This window comes from Asterias rubens, unplaced genomic scaffold (genome assembly GCF_902459465.1).
Source record: "Asterias rubens unplaced genomic scaffold, eAstRub1.3, whole genome shotgun sequence".
In the NCBI taxonomy this organism is placed as follows: domain Eukaryota; kingdom Metazoa; phylum Echinodermata; class Asteroidea; order Forcipulatida; family Asteriidae; genus Asterias; species Asterias rubens.
Window position 1 is genome coordinate 150,620 of NW_022985713.1, and position 21,371 is coordinate 171,990.

A 21,371-nucleotide genomic window follows, 5' to 3' on the forward strand; every position below is an offset into this window, starting at 1 on the left:
TGCTTGAGCACCAACCAACCACCCTTAGCTTTACGTCCAAACTTGTGGATTCTGCTGAGTAAACCAACGTAAACGTAAACGTATTAGGCTACTTCAGAGGGGCCGTTTCTCTCAACAGCTCTCCAAGATGAGAACTCAGCTGAAAATTTGTCTGCCCTCATGAGTAAATGTACCATGATCTCAGGTCTGAATTTAAATCTAAATGTGAGTAAATCACAAGCTGTGTGGCTGGGCTCTAAACGGTTTTCCGCTGAAAAACCTTTTGATATTGAATGGTCTGACACACCTATCAAGGCACTGGGTGTTTATTTCTCTTATAAGGATGACGCAGCTGAAAATAGGAACTTTGAGCCTAAAATCAAGATTCTGAAAACCACTCTCAGTATTTGTAAGTCTAGACGTTTGACCTTGTCCGGTAAAATTCTGTTGGTCAAAACTGTCTCAATTATTGTATTTAGCCTTGGTAATTTCAGTTCCTACATATGTTGTTCAGCAGGTCGCAACATTATTTATGATATCATCTGGAGGAAAAGGGATGGTTAAAAGAAGTACCCTTGTCGGTAATATTGATGAAGGTGGTTTGAAGATGCCAGATACAAAAAGTATGTTCAAAGCTCTGCAAATCAAATGGATTCAGAGATACAACAATGTGAGTTTGGCTCCTTGGAGGCATATAATCCTTAAGACATATATCTCTCCTTATGGCGGTAATATGATTTTCCATTGTAATGTTAAGTTTAGCCAAGTGAATAAGTGGAATTATATTCCCTTGTTTTACAGGGAGGTGCTCATCTCATATTTTGATCTGGTAAAACCGAGGGATGTAAAGATTACTTCACAGTGTATTTATAACAACCACTGTATTAATATCAACGGTAAACCCTTTTCTTTTACAAAAGGCTGTATAATGCTGGTATGGTTCTATCGAGTGATTTGTATTATGAGAATGGTGCTTTGATCCCCTTTTCTGAATGGACTAGAAGGGGTCTTACAACTAAGGATTATTTGCATTGGAGGGGAGTTACATGTATGTTATCCATCCCAACAAATTGGAAGCATATCCTCAGCCAGGGCTTTGATAGAAATAAATGCATTTATATTGGTTTATTTATTCAAAAATGCCATCGCAGCATACCGCTGAATTGCGGCATAATTTACAATAATTCAAAAATATAACATTAGTTATTAAAAAGCTTTACAATAGAAAATACATAGCCAAAGAATTCATTGTACAGAATAATGGAGAGACTCATATTGACACTTAATCAACCAAGATAGGAGTGTCACGGCCGAGTGGTTAAGAGCATCGAATTCAAGTTCTGGTGCTAATTCACCGGAGTGTGGGTTCGAATCCCGGTCGTGACACTTGTGTCCTTGAGCAAGATACTTTACTATAATTGCTTCTCTTCACCCAGGGGTATAAATGGGTACCTGCGAGGGTAGAGGTTGATATTGTGAATGAAAAGCTTTCGGAGCGCCACGGCAGCTCGGGGCTGTATACTCCCCAATGGGAGCTGAGAAAGATTAAAGGGATGTTTATTGGCACGATGACCAGGGGACTAATGTAAAGCGCATTGATACGGTTTATTGTGAAATGCGCTATATAAGAACTTGTTATTATTATTATTATTATTATTTTAAGATGATTTACCAGATTTTATTCATAGATTTAGGGAAGTTCCCACTTCCCAGAAGAAATATACTGGTGTTTTTAACATTGATGATTAATTTTTTGGTTTTAACCCATATACACCGATGTGTGTAGCACTGTATACTCAGTACTTTCCCTGGTGTATATGGGTAAAAACCCCAAAAAATTAATATTTTTTATCCCGATGCAAATTTAACATCTATTTAAATCGTTTGCAGAACCCGCTGCTAAACATAGGATTTGAACTGCCTCTAGCTACCGGGCAATCTAGGTGGTCTAGTTGGTATGACATTGCTCTAAAATTGCAAGGGTCATGGGTTCGAATCCCACCCGAGTAAAATGCCTGTGATTTTTTCACAGGACTCGGGGAAAGTACTGAGTATACAGTGCTACACACATCGGTGTAAATGGGTAAAAAAAAAAAAATTAATATTCTTTATCCCGATGCAAATTTAACATCTATTTAAATCGTTTGCAGAACCCGCTGCTAAACATAGGATTCGAACTGCCTCTAGCTACCGGGCAATCTCGGTGGTCTAGTTGGTATGACATTGCTCTAGAATTGCAAGGGTCATGGGTTCGAATCCCACCCGAGTAAAATGCCTGTGATTTTTTTCACAGGACTCGGGGAAAGTACTGAGTATACAGTGCTACACACATCGGTGTATATGGGTAAAAACCAAAAAAAAATAATATTCTTTATCCCGATGCAAATTTAACATCTATTTAAACATTGATGATGACAAGTGGAGCGAAATTTATTTTTTGCCATTTAAAGCCTGGGCTGAGGTCAAAACAAGGATTTTTCAATACAAAATCAATGTTAATTGTTTGATGACGAACAGTAGGCTTTGCAAGATGAGGATTATCTCTAATGATAAGTGTTCTTTTGGTGAAATTCACCCTGAAACAATGAGGCATATGTTTTATGATTGCACTTTTGTTAAGACTTTCTGGACGAATGTAGAGAACTGGTGGGAGAAAATATTTCATGTTGCCATCCAATTGGATTACAAATCTATCATTTTTGGCATTGATGTACATAACTCTCGGGTACTGTTGGAAAATTTATGTATTATTTTGGCGAAGAAAGCTATCTATAATTGTAGGTTCAAAAACAAGAAACCGAATACGACCTCCTTTTTGAAATTAGTCAAGTTTCACTACACATTGGAGAAAAAGTAGCTTTGGGCAACAACAACCTGTACAAATTTGATAATAAGTGGACTGCTTTAAGAAATGACCTTTCTTAACTAAGATGCCAGGTTGCCGAATTGTCTGTTTATTGTTTTAGTCTCCTTTTTGTTTTTCCTTGGTATGTAATTTGTTCTGGTATGTTGTATTGTTTCATGTATGTGTAAACTTGAGCATTGCAAATAAAATAAAATTAAAATAAAAAAAGTTGCTATGCTAATAACTATTTTGAGTATTTACGTATAGTGTCCATGCCTTTACAGAGTTTGACAAACCTCTGTCTCTAAACTAGCTTTTGATGTTCATACCCGTAAGGTCAATGACCTTGGAAATAGTTGTTCATCAACATTTTAAGAAATTGCCATTGAAGGCTTTTTGGGTTTCTTTGAACCATGGCGTTTTTAAAAGGGGTTTTATACCACTCAATTTGACACGCTAAAAACATTCCCTTGTAATAATTCATCTCAAACGTGTGTGTCTGAGAGTTTTCTTTGTTCATCTCTGAATATGCTGGAATTGAACGAGCAGCTACAGTAGACCCATGTTCTTCAAAAAAGAATTAATCTTGGGGCAATCTGAGAGTTTTTAAAATTAGTTTGTCTCCGATCATGATAAGATTGAACAAGATTATTTGATAACACCCATATTTCTTAGTTCAAAGTTCACCTTGTGGCAATCTGAGAGTATTAAAACATTTCGTCCCCGATCTTGCTAAGATTGAACACTGATTATTAAATTCATCTTGGGTTCAATCTGAGAGTTTTTTAAACAATTTCGTCTCCTAACACGCTAAGATTGAACATTGGTCACACTCATATTCTTTTATTACGAAATTCCTCTTGGGGCATTCAGAGCGTTTTTGAAGCTCTCTGATTACACTGAGATTGAACCAGTAGTTTGAGAACACCCATCTTCCTTAGTAAAGAATTTCTCTTAGATCAATCTGAGATCTTTAAAATCCTACCACCCAAACAAGTTCCAACTCGTCACAAGCCGCACCCAGCTTTCAAATTCTCCTTTCTCCTGGTTTGTCTCAATGTGGAACACCCTCCCTGTGATTGTCCTCACTGCTCCATCTGTGATGTCCTTCCGGGAAGGAGTAGCTGCTAGCCTTTGAGCAGTGAAAACTGTTTTTACTTGCACCGATGTCCTTTTGATATTGAATGGTCTGACACGCCTATTAAGGCACTGGGTGTTTATTTCTCTTATAAAATATATTTTATGTCTTTGACCAGGCTGAGATTGAACCAGCACCTTGAGAACAAACATGTTCCTTAATAAAGGATTAATATCAGATCAATCTGAGAGTTTTCAAAAAGATTTGTCTCCGACAGACTCTCACGCTAAGATTGAACCAGCAGCAGAGATGGAACACAAATATTTCTTAGAACAAAATTAATCTTGGGGTATTCTGAGAGTTGCTCGTCTCTGATCACGCTAAGATTGAACAAGAATATTGATAACATTTATTAAAACTCTCAGATTGATCTGAGATGAATTCTTTATAGCTGCTGGTTCAATCTTAGTGTGATCAGAGACGAACAATTTTAAATTCTCTCAGATTGCCCCAAGATGAATTTTTTTCAAAGAAATATTGGTGGTTCAAGCTGCTGGTTCAAAGATTTGAGGAAGAAGCTGGGATGATGGGGATGCACATATCATGGGCCAAAACCAAGATCCAGAACTGTACCAGCCTCGGCCCAACACCCGCTTTTGTCACCGTTGAGGGTAACTCTGTCGAATTTACACAGAGGATCCTGCCCCTTCCCAGCCTGGAAGAGGCCAAGAGGCCTACCTCACAACATGTAGGTGTGCCAACTGGAAGCGGACTTCGAGTCTTGGGCTGGCCGGCAGCTGCGCCAATCCGCATCAGAGCGCATTGGTTGGTCAGCTCTACATCCCCCATGATGGATTAAGAGAATGATGATGCTGTTAGTTCAATCTAAGCATGATCGAATACGGAAAACATTTCAAAACCCTCAGATTGAACATTGGCGTTCTCAAGCTGCTGGTTCATACATGTAGATGAACATTTTTAACTACTCTCAGATTGATCTGAGACTAATTCATTTTTAAGGAACATGGCTGTTCTCAAACTGTTGGTTCAGTCTCAGTGTGATCAAAAACTAACATCTTTGAAAACTCTCAGATTGCTCTGAGATGAGTTTTTTTATTAAGAAGTATGGCTGTTCTCAAGCTGCTGATTTAATCTCAATCTGAGAGTTTTTATAGATGTTCGTCTCTGACCACGATTAGATTGAACCAGCAGCTAAATAAATACTTAATCTCAGATCAATCTGAGAGTTTTTAAATCACGCTGAGATTGAACCAACAGCTTGTTCCTTAATAAATAGATTTAAAAAAAAAAATTCTCTGATCATGCTAAGATTGAACCAGCAGCTTGAGGTACCTATGTTCCTCAATAAAGAATTAATCCCAGATCAATCTGAGGGTTTTGAAATGTTTTCCATCTCCAATCATGCTGAGATTGAACCAGCAGCTTGGGAGCACCTATATTTCTTTGAACAAAATTCAGCATGGGGCAATCTGAGAATATATAAAAAACTTGTCTCTGATTACTTTAAGATTAAACCAGCAGTTTAAGAAAACCTATCTTCTTCAATAAAGAATCTGAGACTTTTTACAGTTGTTCGTCTCCGATCACGCTAAGATTGATAGCACCCATATTTCTTTGAACAAAATTCATCTTGGGGCAATTCTGAGATTGAACCCAAAGCTTGAGAACACCCATGTTCCTTCACAAAAAAATAATCCTTAGTTTAATCTGAGAGCTTAACAAAATGTTTGTCTCTGATCATGTTTAAGATTAAACCAGCAGCTTGAGAACACCCATATTCTTAAAATAAAGAACTCATCTTTGGGCAATCTGAAAGACTTTGAAGTTGCAAACCCATTTTCCTTAATAAAGAATTTGTCTCAGATTAATCTCAGAGTTTAAAAAAAAATTGTCTCTGATCATGCTAAGATTGAACCAGCAGCCTGAGGCACCTATGTTCCTTAATAAAGAATTATTCCCAGATCAATCTCAGGGTATTTAAATGTTGAGATTGAACCAGCAGCTTGAGGCACCCATGTTCCTTAATAAAGAATTAATCCCAGATCAATATCAGGGTATTGAAATGTTAAGATTAAACCAGCAGCTTGAGGCACCTATGTTCCTGAATAAAGAATTAATCCCAGATCAATCTCAGGGTATTGAAATGTTAAGATTAAACCAGCAGCTTGAGGCACCTATGTTCCTTAATAAAGAATTAATCCCAGATCAATCTCAGGGTATTGAAATGTTAAGATTGAACCAGCAGCTTGAGGCACCTATGTTCCTTAATAAAGAATTAATCCCAGATCAATCTCAGGGTATTGAAATGTTAAGATTAAACCAGCAGCTTGAGGCACCTATGTTCCTTAATAAAGAATTAATCCCAGATCAATCTCAGGGTATTGAAATGTTAAGATTAAACCAGCAGCTTGAGGCACCTATGTTCCTTAATAAAGAATTAATCCCAGATCAATCTCAGGGTATTGAAATGTTAAGATTGAACCAGCAGCTTGAGGCACCTATGTTCCTTAATAAAGAATTAATCCCAGATCAATCTCAGGGTATTGAAATGTTAAGATTAAACCAGCAGCTTGAGGCAAAGATATGTTCCTGAATAAAGAATTAATCCCAGATCAATCTCAGGGTATTGAAATGTTAAGATTAAACCAGCAGCTTGAGGCAAAGATATGTTCCTGAATAAAGAATTAATCCCAGATCAATCTCAGGGTATTGAAATGTTAAGATTAAACCAGCAGCTTGAGGCAAAGATATGTTCCTGAATAAAGAATTAATCCCAGATCAATCTCAGGGTATTGAAATGTTGAGATTGAACCAGCAGCTTGAGGCACCCATGTTCCTTAATAAAGAATTAATCCCAGATCAATCTCAGGGTATTGAAATTGTTTTCATCTCTGATGATCACGCTGAGATTGAACCAACATTTCATATTTCTTTGAACATAATTCATCTTGGGACATTCTGAGAGTATTTAAAATAAATTGTTCGTCTCCAATCACTTTATAAGATTGAAACTGTAGCTTGAGAACACCCATGTTCCTTCATAAAGAATTAATCCTCAGTTCAATCTGAGAGTCTGACAAAAAAAGTGGTCCTTGAGCACGCTAATATTGAACCAGCAGCTTGTTCCTAAATAAAAAATCTCGGATCAATCTGAGGGTTTTGAAATGTTTTCCGTCTCCGACCACGATTGAACCAGCAGCTTGAACCACCAATATTTCTTTTAACAAAATTTATCTTTGGGCAATATCTGAGAGTCTTTAAAATTGTTCGTCTTTGGCAATCTGAGAGTTTAAACAAATGTTTGTCGCTAATCAGGCTGAGATTGAACCAACAGCTTGAGAAAACCCATGTTTCTTAATATAGAATTAATCTTAACGCAATCTGAGAGTTTTCTCCCCGAAATAAGGCGCACTGCCGTACAAGACGCGTCATAATTACTAACCGCAGGCCTTACTATAGGTTTTCCCGGCCAATTTCAGCAAAAAATCACTCAATTCATTAACAAGAATTCAAATTCACGCATTTTCCCCTATTCCTCTCAAACTAGGGTTTCTTTTTAGCACCTAATGCATCCAATTATGTTTTTCTTGTTCAGATTCGCTTCAGTCATTCTATTTCATTTATAGGTATTCAAGTCTACACTTTTACCATTCTTAAGTTGAATTTCTACTACCAATTTACAATTGATGCATTCAAATTAAGACTCACCGAAACGAACAATGATTTTGCTTTTAGTTTGCGTTTTCTCTTTCATTTATGTGCAACGAATTTCAACTTTTTTGCACTCAAATTGGGAATTAAAGCTTCTTTACCAGCACACAAATTGTCCTTTGTAAGAGGTGTTGCCATGTATTTTACACTTTATTTGCATATGTGTTTATCTCAATTGAAATAGTTGTTCCTTTTGCGTTGTTACACTCCCTTATAAGTTGTAGCCTGCACCCAATAACTTTGAAAAGCAAAACTAATTATTTTGCTTTAGCCATGATACATATTTTTGCTCTTGTATATATGTTGTTGTATATACTTGATGGAACAGGATTTCTTAGACATTGTCACAATGCGAGCAGCAGTATTTTGGAGGCGTTGAAGATGGGAAATCTGGTTGTTAGGAAGACTGTAGAGAAGAGCATTGCCGTTGTCAAGACGAGAAGTAACAAATGCACGAATGACCTTTTCAGTGGCACTTTTGTCCGAGTACTTACGAATCTTACCAATGTTCCTGATGTGGTATGATGACAGACAAACCATGTTGTTGATGTGTGGTTGAAGTGTCGTTGATGAATCAAAAATAACCCCTAAGTTCAGAGCTGGCAGCGAGGGAGCTATCTGAGCATCACCGATGGAAATGTATGGCACTGAAACTTTTGTTAACTGTTTCTGTGACCCAAATAGAAGGAACTCTGTCTTATCATCATTCAACTTCAGGAAGTTTTGTTGTGTCCAACGTCGAATCTCTTGGATGCATTTCTCAAGTCTTGCAATAGATTCATTGGTGTTTTCTTGAGAAGATTTAAACGTGATATAGCTGAGTGTCGTCTGCACAGACATGGTAATTCAGATTAAATTTCAGGATGGTGTCACGAATCGGTAAAGTGTAGAGTGTAAACCACTCCGGGCCCAGACCGACCCCTGAGGCACAGAGTAGTTCAAAACAACAGGGTCAGATACCGCGGTGCCAATACAAACATGCCGAGTTCTGTTGTAGAGATACGATTTGCACCATGCTAGGGTCGTGTCCTCTATGCCAAGGTGATTTTGGAGCCGAGAGAGAAGGATGTTGTGATCAACAGTGTCAAAAGCAGCACTCAGGTCTAGCAGGACCAGTGCTGTAAAGTTACCATTGTCCATTACAGAAATAATATCGTTGCTCACACGGACTAGTGCAGCTTCTGTCCCATGGAAAGGCTTGTATGCTGACTGGAACGCGTCGGACAGTTTGAAAGCGTGAACTTGATCAGAAATGCGTGATGAGACTACTCGTTCGATGACTTTTCCCAACATATTTTAAGTTTGCAACTGGTCTGTAGTTTTTGAATACCTCCTTGTCCAGGTTTGGTTTTTTGATGAGCGGCCTGATGTAGGAAACTTTGAGGCTATCAGGGAAACAACCGGAACTAAGAGATTCGTGGACAAGATTATTGATGAAGGGTACAAATATATCAATGTTTTGCTTCATCATGGATGTTGACACTGGATCCAGCTCGCAGGATTTTGAATGAGATTTCATAATAACCCTTTGAATCTCAGCAACAGTGTATGGCAGGCTCAAACACAGAAAGTCTATACTCTGGTTGAAGTTTTGGCAATGTCTGCGGCACAGTTTAAGAAACGAACCACAGTTTTAGGGGTGGCTATTACTTCCAGCCACAGTAGCAATATTTACACCGTGTTCACACTTGATCCTACTAGGGGGATCAAAGGAGGATCTTATCTCGAAAGGGCGATCAAAGGGAGGTCACCGGCTAGTGCGAACGCAATCAGGATCGGGATCAGATCCTCCTTTTCGACCTCCCTTCATTGCAAGATCAAAAAACAAGTATGAACGCAGATCCAGATCAGGTCCTGCAGTTTAAGCTGCTTACATCCGGCCAACGCTGTGTAATCTTCCTCCATGGTGTATGCTACGGGGATTGTATACATTGTGCATGTGCACTCTTTCGTGAACTGGTCCTCGACCCCATAATTTGTATGACACTAGTAACCAACATCACAGCGATTGCATAACTCACATGCTTTGCGTCCTCCAGAATTTTCAGTATGGACCATTTTTCGTTCATCATCTAACGTAAGCAAAACATTCAAAATTATTTTTCAATGTATTTTTTAGAAGGGAAGTTATTGTCAGTTTGGTCAGTTTTGTGTCTGAATTTTCGTCAAGTTCCGGTTATTTCAGGGAACATGCGCGCTCACAATCAATGACCTCGCACCCTAACATTTGCCGTCAGCTGAACTGAACTTCCGTTTAACTATGCGAGGTCAATGTGAGATCTTACTCAAGTGTGATCGCGGCACAAAAATGCTTGATCTCGCTTTGGGATCTGGTCCTCCTTGAATCCTTGTAGGAGGATCTAGTGTAAACACGGTGTTAATTACTGCTCAAAAACCTATACAAAATTACTTTAAACTCTAAAGTTAAAGGCAGTGGACAGTATTGGTAATTGTCAAAGCCTTCACAGTTGGTGTATCTCATCATATGCATAAAATAACAAACCTGTGAAAATTTGAGCTCAATCGGTCATCGAACTTGCAAGATAACAATAAAAGAAAAAAACACCCTTGTCACACAAAGTTGTGTGCGTTTAGATGGTTGATTTCGAGGCCTCAAGTTCTAAACCTGAGGTCTCGAAATCAAATTCGTGGAAAATTACTTCTTTCTCGAAAACTATGGCACTTCAGAGGGAGCCGTTTCTCACAATGTTTTATACCATCAACCTCTCCCCATTACTCATCCACAAGAAAGTTTTATGCTAATAAATATTTTGAGTAATTACCAATAGTGTCCACTGCCTTTAAGGCTTGGGCCCTCTTATATTGATACAACACTGAGAAAATAAGTATTGAAAATGTTCCTAAATTGCATGTGTAGGCCTATACACATATTGACTGGCAATGGAGGTAACTAGTGTACGTCTATTCCCCCGAGGGACTTTGAGTGACCAGAAGAGCGAGGGCCGAGGGAAATAGGTGTTTCAATAAGCTATGCTTCATACTTTAGTTAGTAAATAATGATTTTAGGTGCACAAGATTATAGACACGAGTCACTGGTTTAAGCTAACATCCGGGAATGTTTAATGCAACACATGAAAGGTCAAAGGTCAATAAACAACTTTATGCATATTGCAACATCCTCCTCTTTTTGAGGAAGGAGCATTTTTGAAAGCCACAACAATTTAACTCCAACTTGAACACTGGGAAAAACAAGTTATTTTAGACATGCATTAAATCATGTTTTCTCCAAAGAAGAAACAAAAAACAACAGGTGGAAAAATAGAGAAACAATTTGTTTTCTCTAGTCAAACAAAATGAGGGATTTCTCCTACCTTTTTTTTTAGTGAGAAACCAAAATACCCTCTCAACTGTGGAAGGCATACATCTGCTTAAAACGCCTTTTTTGGATTGAAACAATTTTTTTTTTTTTTTTTAGATATATAAACTCAAGCAACTGTTGTCAATTTGCGAACAGCATCTTGTTTTGCTTTGAACTCAGTTCTCAGTATTTAACATAGTCCTTTAGTCTGCTAGGTTCTTTGATCATTCTACCAGATCTGGTTTTTGACAAGTCTTTCAGTTCAATTGTCTCTTGTTGAGGGTTTGGGTCAATTGTTTGATTCCTTCCTGGGGGTGTTCCATTTGAGGGATGCGTGTGGGTTGTTTCCGTGTGGGTTGTTTCGGTGTTCCAGATCCATCAGATACTTGTGGGTCTGGGTGACTGTGGTGGTAGGATGGTTTGCTTTGTAATGCATTGGTCAGTGGGGGTCGGGGCATGCAAGTGTCTCATGTTTGTGTGACCATGCATTACTGGTGGTTCTGCACGCGTTTTCTTCAGGTCAACACGATTGCGTCTCAAGGTCTGTCCTTGTTTGGTTTCGATTTCGTAGGATCTCTCGTCCAGTCTCTTGCTTACAACCGCCCGTGGCCATTGTTTTTCTCCAGAGCGGAATGGTTTCAGTCGTACAACATCTTCTGCCAACGATGGCAAGTCTTTTGCTTGTTTGTTGTAGTTGTCCGACTGTTTTCTCTGTAGATGTTTCATTTTGGCTCGCTCACTTTCCATGATGTCTCTTCCTCTTGGTACTAACAGGCTGTTAGATGTGGGTAGAAGGGTTCTGGTTCTTCGGCTATGCAATCTTTGTGCAAGACTGCTGCTGATTCCTTGAGTTGGAGTATTTCTCAGTTCAAGAAGTGCCATGTATGGGTCAGAGTTGGCTTTCTTGCACTTCTTCAGTAGTCTTTTTGCAGCCTTCACTGCAGACTCCACTTTACCATTAGATTGGCTATGTTTGGGGGAGATAGTGAAATGTTCAAAATCCCAAACTTTGGAGAATTTCTTGAACTCATCGGACGTGAACTGACCACCATTGTCGCTGATTACCGAGTTTGGTATGCCATATCTTGCAAAGTGAGATTTCAACTTTTTTTATGACAGTTTTTGAGGTCTGGTCGTGGAGTCTGTCTATTTCCCAGAAGTTGGACAAATAGTCAACAGTGATTAGGTAGTCCTTACCATCATACTCTAGAAGATCGGCTCCAATTTTCTCCCAGGGGCAGTTTGGTAGATCATGAGGCATGAGTGTTTCCTTCTGGTTTTTTGTCTCATATGATCTACAAGCATCACACTTTGATACAAACTGCTTTATCTCAGCAGACATGCCTGGCCAGAATAGACATTCACGAGTTCTCCTGAGGGAACTTTCAACACCAAGATGAGAGTTGTGAACTGTCTTTATCATTTCTTTCCTGAGTGAGCTTGGTATTACGATGCGCTCCCCTCGGAACACAAGACCATCAAAAAGGGAGAGTTTGTCACAAACGTTGAAGTAAGGTAGTGTTTGGGATGGAAGGAAGTCTTTCTCATCGGGCCACCCTTGTTGGATCACCACTTTCAGTAGTTGCAGTGATTCATCTTTGTCCGTTTCTTTTATTTGTCGTAGTCTGTCTGGTCCCATGCTAAGGCTATCAACCAGGTTGACCTGAGCAAAGTCATCTGATTCATCATTGTACGGAAGGTAGGATCTGGACAGCATATCTGCAAGATGCATTTCCGTGCCTTTCTTCCAGAGAATTTCTATGTCGTAGTTCAACATTCTCATCAGCATGCCTTGGAGAAGTCTTGGGGCACGATGAAGTGGTTTCTTGACAGTTGTCTCGAGCGGTTTATGGTCACTTTCAACTAGAATTTTTTGACCAAAGGTGTACTGGTGGAATCGTTCAAGAGCGAACATGATTGCAAGAGCCTCTTTCTCAATTTGGGCATATCTCTGTTCAGTTGGGGTCAATGCCCTACTTACATAAGCAATTGGTTTTCCTTCTTGTAGGATAGCCGCACCGAGACCTGTTTTACTGGCATCACATTGTATGGTTACATCTCTCTTTGGATTGTAGTAGGCCAGTATTGGTGCAGTTGTAACCAGTGTTTTTACATCAGACATTGCTCTGTTGTGTTCTTCAGTCCACTGCCATTCTGCACCTTTTCTTGTGAGTCTTCTGATTGGTTCAAATACCTCGGCTAATTTTGGGAGGAATTTGGCCAAGTATGTAACACTTCCTTGGAGTCGTTGTACATCTACGGGGTTGGTTGGATTACTCATTTTGGTGATGGCTTCAACCTTTTTTGCATCAATTTTTAGACCTTCACTGGTGACAACGTGTCCTAGGAAGGTGATGCTTTGAGATTTGATCTCAGATTTTTCTCCATTGAGTTTGATGCCTTTTTCTCTGCATCTCTGGAGGAGTTGTTTTAGCCTTGCATTGTGGCTCTGTTCTGCCTCATCGGTTGTATCGCCAACACCAAAAACAATGATGTCATCGGCAACGCATTCAATGCCGTCAAGGTCAGCAATCGCTTGGTGGAGGCGTTTCTGAAATATTTCAGAGCTGACTTTCAGACCAAATGGGAGTCTTTTCCATCTGTATCTGCCAAACGGTGTCATCATGGTAGTGAGCAGACTACTCTGGTCGTCAAGTACACAATGTAGAGATATCCAGATCGGAGGTCCAGTTTAGAGAAAATTTTAGCTCTGGAAAGTTCTGGTAAGATCTGGTAAGATGTCTTCCATAACGGGCAATTCGTACAACTCTCTTTGTAGTACTTTGTTCAGTGGACGGGGATCGATACAGTATCGTAGATCATTCGAGGTTTTCTTTGCTGTCACTGCCATGCGACTACACCATTCAGTAGGTTCATCAACTGGTGCAAGAATGTCATCTTTAACCAGTTGTGCTAGTCCTGTCTTGACTTTGTGTTTTAGTGACACTGGTACTTTCTTAGGTGAGCATTGCACTGGTCTTGCGTCTTCTGCAATGTGGTGGTGGACTAGTTCTGGTAGAGAACCTGGAAGTTTGCCTTTGAATACATCATCATATTCTGCAAGAATGCCTTCAGTGGATGTGACGTTTACTGAGTGCAGTAGTCTGAAGTTGTCATAGTTGACCGTGATCAGTGACATGCGTTCAGCAGCATTGCGGCTAAGGAGGGGAGTGAAGGAGTTTGGTTCAATCACTACAAATTCAACCCTGTATTTCTTCTTATTTTGGGGGTTGTGCAAGATGACTTTTGTCTTGCCAACAGCCTTTAGCGTGGACTGGTTGTACATCTTAAGTGTGAGGTTGTGTGGTTGAATTGTGGATTCAGTCACATATTTCCTTGGCAAAACATTGACGGTAGCTCCTGAGTCTATTTGAAACTTCATTGATTTGCCATCAAGCATCATTTCAGCAAAGAGAGCATCTTTGGTGTTTTCTAAAGCATTGACAGCAATCTCTACACAGTTGATGGATTCAGCGCCACTAGAGTCTAATGATTCATTAGAGCCATACACGTGGGCGTCATCTAGTGCGTGAACTTTGCGTGTCTCTTTGTTGAACTTGCAGCATTGCTTGAAGTGGTTGTCTCAATTGCATAAGCTACAGGTTTTTCCCCATGCAGGACAGAGTTCTTTTTTTCTCAGATGTTTGCGAGCACAGAATTTGCATGTGATGGTGGGGAGTTTCCCTGTCTGTTTAGCTGATGTATCCTTCTTCGTTTTCCAGTCACTAACTTTGTGGACAGCCTTAGTTTCGGTTTCACCAAAGGATTTCAGCTGAAATGTGGTTGCTTCAGCTGACTTGCAGATGTCAAGAACCATCTTTAGAGTGAGTTTGCGTTTCTGTAGCAGCAGTTTACGTGTGTTTGAGTCACGGATCCCGAGAACAATTCGGTCACGAAGTAGGCTGTCTTGTAAACAATCACAAAAGTTGCATGTTTTGGCAAGTTCACGGAGAGCTGATAGATAAGCCTCTATAGATTCTGATGCTTCTTGGTCCCTCTTATTGAACATATATCACTCATATGTTTCATTTACTTCACCAATGATGTATTGATCAAGTTTCTGCCTGATGAGGGTGATATCATCTTTATCATCATCTTCAGAGAAGGTCAGGCTATTGAAGATCTTTACCCCAGCAGGGCCCATAGAGTGAAGGAATACTGCCTTTTGATACGCGTTGTCATGTTTGCTCAGTTCAGTTATAATGCAGTAGTTGGAGTACATCTGTTTAAACATTTTCCACTCTTCGATTTCATTTTCTTTGAGCTTTAGTTGAGGTGGGGGAGACACATGGGTGAGGGGCTTAGCACAAGCCATTTTTTATATATTTTTTGTATGCCAAAACAGCAACGTAGATACGCGAACTAGTCAGTTGCGTAGATGTCAGTGAGCGGTACAGATGTAGTTTACAATGTTCATGAAGGGAGCCCTCTCTTGAGTCGAGAGTGTGTTATTTTTAGCATGATGAGTTAAAGTACTGAGTAGGTATGCATTTTTTATCATCAGTTCAGTGAGATTCAGATTGCATATTTCTTGTACATTTTCCTACTATTTTAAGTACAATCACTTTCTCGTCACTTTTGTTGGTTTCGGTGACTATCAACATGGCTAAACATCAACACGGTTTAAGAGTTTAAACTACAATTTACGGGCGACGTACACATCCACGGACGAGTGCAGTGTAGTGTAGTGCAGAACGGTGGTTCACGGACGCATGTAGATAGATAGGCTCACGGACGCGGACTGATGGGTTGTCCTTTTTTGCTTTTCTCCTGGACGGGTTCTCTTCAGTTTTTCATTATAGAAAAGCGTAACTTAGAGATCTATGATGAATACCTCACCGCTGCCACCATGTTTCAATAAGCTATGCTTCATACTTTTAGGTGCACAAGATTATAGACACGAGTCACTGGTTTAAGCTAACATCTGGGAACGTTTAATGCAACACACGAAAGGTCAAAGGTCAATAAACAACTTTATGCATATTGCAACAATAGGCCCCTCTTTTGCCTGGTCACTCACAGGCCCGAGGGGGAATAGACGTACACTAGTTACCGAATTATGCCAGTCAATATGTGTTTTATAACACAGCTCGGTCTTAAATGTGAAATAAGAACAGAAATCTGGAAAAGAAAGGAAGTTTTGTAGTTGCTGTTCACGATTCAAGTCATGAGAGGGCGCTGTAATACAAATACAGTACATACATCATGTACTCTACTTTCATCAACCCAGTATGCCAAGCCTAAGCCCTCCACACACAAGATGTTGCCTGGCCGCGCACCAAAAGCCAACTCAACCTAGTCTCAGTCTATCCGTGGGTATGTTGTGGGTGTGTGCGCGCGTGTACCTATCCCTATATAGCTCCACGTAAAAAAATTGCAGTGGGGCAACTTATAATGTTGAAAGAGCTTATAATTATATACGGAGCCCCTAAGGGGACATACTTTTTTTTTTTTTTTTTTCGTTCCCTCGAAATAATATTTCGTTCCCTCGAAATATTAATTCGAGGGAACGAATTAATATTTCGTTCCCTCGAAATAATATTTCGTTCCCTCGAAATAATATTTCGTTCCCTCGAAATATTAATTCGAGGGAACGAATTAATATTTCGTTCCCTCGAAATAATATTTCGTTCCCTCGAAATAATATTTCGTCCCCTCGAATTAATATTTCGTTCCCTCGAAATAATATTTCGTTCCCTCGAAATAATATTTCGTTCCCTCGTGCACGTGACGTCCCTCGTGTACGTGCATTGTCATTCGTGTGTGCAGACTACTGAGTACTGGCCGGATCATTGCAGTGACTGCAGGTATTACATTGTTTTATTATTGTTTGGTAGGCTCAAATGATTGACAAAAACGAATTATGTATGATTGTGGAATAATTTTCTTATGGGTATTGTTGATGAACTAAAATAGTTAAACTTTCCGCCTTCGTGGCCCGTCTTCATGACCACCAAATGTTACACATGCAGTTTCACAACTTACTTTAGCCTATTATTAAGAACACTGTGGTAATTGGGTATAAATATGCGACACAAAATACTCTTAGGATGGTGTGGGCCGACCGGAGTTTAACCACTACTTATAGGGGGCTGTTTGGGATTATTTCGATGTTTGTGCCTTTGGGAAATATGGTGGGGGGGGGGGGGGGGGCAAAGACAGTAACTTGTTGGCAATGTATATCTCCTCCATGTATCAAATGTTTTGATGTAACAAACTCAGTTTGTTGTTGTTTTTCCCCCCTGTTTTCGCTCCGGAAGGGCGCCATCAACCATCAGTGCATACATTTAGTGTGTACATGTACTATACTTGTAGATTTGTTTGTCATTTTTAGGAAACAAGTTGGCATACTTCACAAAAATGCTTTGAAGGTAACATTAACGGTTTCCTGACATTAACGTTTTTCTATTTTATGCACTGTTCAACATGTGTCTGATATGGTTGTTACTTGATGAATAGTGACTGGTGTCCATTTTACTCTTGCCTGCAGGTATTCAGTGTGGTTACATGTAGGCTACATGTCATTAATCTACTTTTAAGATAATCTGGATAGAATTCGATTCGTAAGTATTTCATAGTTGTATTGCAATTTTATCTGAAATGTTTATAAAGTTGTTACCTGAAGAATATTTCTGTTCGAAAATGCTTTCACATAATTGTGGACAAGACCTCGAAAAATATATTTCAAAAAGGTAAATATCACTTGATTGCTACAGTTCACGCGAATGCAACTGAAACCGTTGTTTTCTAGAGCATGTAAACACTGAATTTGAGAAAATTTCTAAAGATTTCTTGTTCTCAGAAAGCCTACTTTGAACAATGAATTAGATGATTGCAATGTCAAAAGGTACCCATTCAGAAACAGGACAAGAAATTCTCTCATGTACAAATAATTTCCATCAAAGCGTTTTGTAAACATTTCAGTCCGTTCTAGAGGGCAACCGCGGTTGTTTTTTATCAAACTTCTTTTGTTCTTTTATTCCATCAGAGTCTGCGCCGTAGGTGTACCCATAATGGATCAGGATGAAATGGATGCGGCGATTAAAGTTTATTTTTCTATGGGATTAACTTACAAGGACATAATCAACGTAATGGCTATTGAGCACGGTGTTGTAATATCACTACGTCATTTGAAAAGAATGTTGAGACAAATGGGTCTATTCAGAAGGAAAAATTATAGCAACATTGGAGACTTAATAGATTTTGTTCAGTCACAGATAGCAAATTCGGGGCAACTACATGGTTACAGATGGATGTACGAAAAATGCCTAGCACATAACCTACACTGCAAAAAGGAGGACATCCGCGTAATCCTTGGTATTTTGGATTCGGAGGGAACTGCTCAAAGACGGAAACGGAGGTTGCTGCGTCGATCTTACTCATCGAAGGGCCCCGACTACGTTTGGCACATTGATGGCTATGACAAGTTAAGCCGATATGGCATCTGCATCAGTGGCTGTGTAGATGGCTTTTCTCGACGAGTTATGTGGCTGAATGCATATTACACGAACTCTGACCCAAAGATAATCGGGGGATACTACCTAGAAGTGGTAGAATCACTTGGTGGATGTCCACGGCTCGTTCGCGGCGATGCAGGAACTGAAAATATATATGTCCGTGACATTCAGAGGTTTTTACGGCTAGATAACGATGACGCCATGGCAGGTTACAACAGCTACATGGAAGGAAGAAGTACTGCCAATCAACGTATAGAGTATTGGTGGTCCTTTCTTAGAAGAGAGTGCACGGATTACTGGATTCGTCTGTTCAGGCGCCTTCTTGACCAAGGCGATTTCAGCGGCACATTTTTGGATGTGAACTTAATGCAATTCTGCTTTATGCATGTCATTCAGGTAGGTATAAATTGACATGATTCTACTAAGGTTTAATTCCACTAACTACTACTGTTCTCACTTGAACAAGGAGTGGACATGTAAGCCCCCTTTTCACCCTCAATGGAGTTAAATGTAGTGTGGATATGAAGTGCATACAATACTTTAGACATTGCGAAAAACACACAATCCTTACTAACGCAGTAAATACATTAAACTCCAAAGTGATTAAAAACATTGTGTGCATGAGTCAATGTATAATATTTTTAATGATTTAGAGTGAATGACACACGTCCCACCTCCATGCCCCAACGTTGCCTTTATCTAAAGCTGCCTACAACCAGCGTAACGTTTCTTTTCGTTCCTCATTTCAGGATGAATTGGATAGCATAATGGAAATATGGAACAGGCACTTGATACACCCTTCGAGGAATGCCAATTCCCCAAGTGGTCGTCCTGACGTCTTGTACCACATGCCTGAATTATATGGCACTATCAGCTACCTGTGCGAAGTACCTTCACACCAGACTGCCGTTTGTAAAGAGGAGTGCTCATTTAGGGGTCCGGTTCCTTGTGACAGAGATGTATATGATTTGTCCTGCATGGTGATGAAAGAAAACCGATATCAATATCCAAACGATTCCGATTCTGCTGTATTTTTGTATTTGGAACTAAGACGAACAATCAGTGCCGCAATTGTGTGAATCAGAGAAACAAAAATAGGAATACTTAATCATTGCAATGTAGGATTATTTGGCGAGCTGAAGTAGCAGGATTTTTCCATCATTTGCAATGTGTTTGTATTTGAAACAACTGACAGCTATTGAGTATGTTGTTGTATATAAAGCTATCGTTATAACATTTAGATATAGTCTCAATTATTATTGTTGTTGTTGTTGTTTTTTATTTAGATATCTCATCCACCGGTCATTTCGAGATGTCTCAAAACTTTAACAAACATTTTTTTCGTGTGTCACTTATTTATAAATACTGATATCGCTGAGTATTTCAACAAACATCCAAATGTTCCAAATATGTTTCAAACATTGAGATATTTTTTAAAATATGTTTGAAGTCATTGATGCTGTCAACAAATTGTACTTTTGCTCGCCATTGTGTGGGTGTGACTCCAGCCATAAAATATCCTGTGTGCTGCGTAGTAGTGAGCCGCATTGAAAGATGTTAGTTGGACAACTTGAGAAGAAATAAACATGCACAATAATTTAAATCAAGTTTAAGATGAACTGAATGTTTTAATCCCGCAAATTGATACTACACCATTAGTAAAGTTGTGCAAAAACAGGGTTTAAATTATTGTTGTTGTTAAAGGTGTTTTTTATAGCCTATTTGCCTACATTGCATCACCTGTCAACAACATAATGGTCAATACTGTTCAAGACGTAGTCAAACCTGTTTGCACAAATGAAGTGAACGCTCCGGTTACCAAACCTGTTTTTGCAAGCATCAGTGATTATGCCTTTCATCAATGAACTAAATTCTCTTCCACGAATGAATGCATGCAGCCAATCTTAAAAACCTACATGACCCCCAAAATGTAGAAACTTGTCAAACATAATATTACATAAACAGTTGTGATCAACATAAAAGTAAAAGAAGCAACAAAAGTACAGTGTCTCAAGGCTATCTTTTGCCATCGCTTTGTAATCTTTTCCTACTGAAATCTTATTTTGGGATGAAACAATAAAAATTTACTAGAATGTCATTTGAACCTGCGACCTCCGGATTAACGGAGGTAGAGCGCTGGCTCGTTGATTCGGAGGTCACAGGTTCAAATCACGTTCTGGTAATTTCTTTTTGGTTCACCCAAGTATAGAATTAACGTTTGCCCAGTCCAATCCCCTTGTCCTTTATTACTTGATACTTCTAATATCGAACTGTGTCCTATGATATTCAGTGTTACGAATCAAGCAGTATATGTCTTATCAACATTCTTGTAAAGGTAAGCTAAACATATCACACTGATGTTTACATGTATCTCTAAAAATGTTAAGTTTCACACAGATAAACCTTTACAAGGAACAGTAGGCCTAGGAATTGTTTACAAAATGATGGTAAGATAGTGTTTACCAAGTACTTAAAGGGTAACTGTAAATACATAATTAACACTTCAAAATACAATATTCTACCAAGTTAGTTTTGAAACATATAACAATTACCAAACTTTTTTTGTGCCAACCGAACAAAATGACACTGAATGAGTGTACAAAACTACCAGTTTGCATTCAGCAAAACTATTTCTTTGCTCAATACTTGCCCGAATATTTCAACCATTTCAATCTTTCTTGGTAAAAAAACGTGATAAACTTTCAAACAAAAGCCTTAATAAAACTTTTAAAAGATTAGGCAACGTTTCAACTTTTAAACACAAAGCAAATTTGGCTTCATATATGACAAAAACTGGCTCACACAGATGGTCAAGAGACCTCTAACAAGTTAGAAATTACAAAACAACAACAAAACAAAACTTCCAACTGAAATGTTTCTCTCAGTTAACAATTCTGTTGTCTGATTTTCTCAATCCTGTGAAACAGCTTTAAGGTACAAAAACGTGAGAATAAGAAGTCT

General features: G+C 39.1%; 1 protein-coding gene across 1 annotated transcript; it reads left to right on the forward strand.

The window, feature by feature from the left end:
- Nucleotides 1-17,200: 17,200 nt before the first annotated feature.
- On the forward strand, nt 17,201-20,017 carry LOC117306303. The gene is made up of 3 exons (XM_033790898.1): nt 17,201-17,516; nt 17,942-18,806; nt 19,160-20,017. Exons 2-3 carry the CDS (start codon nt 17,967-17,969, stop codon nt 19,487-19,489), a joined length of 1,170 nt encoding a protein of 389 aa, XP_033646789.1. The 5' UTR covers nt 17,201-17,516; nt 17,942-17,966; the 3' UTR covers nt 19,490-20,017.
- Nucleotides 20,018-21,371: the final 1,354 nt, after the last annotated feature.

Bases quoted from the DNA above. Each gene is read 5' to 3' on its own strand.
- LOC117306303 (XM_033790898.1), top strand. From the start codon at position 17,967: ATGGATCAGGATGAAATGGATGCGGCGATTAAAGTTTATTTTTCTATG. The intron at 18,807-19,159 runs GTAGGTATAAAT...TCCTCATTTCAG, and splicing joins GCTTTATGCATGTCATTCAG to GATGAATTGGATAGCATAAT.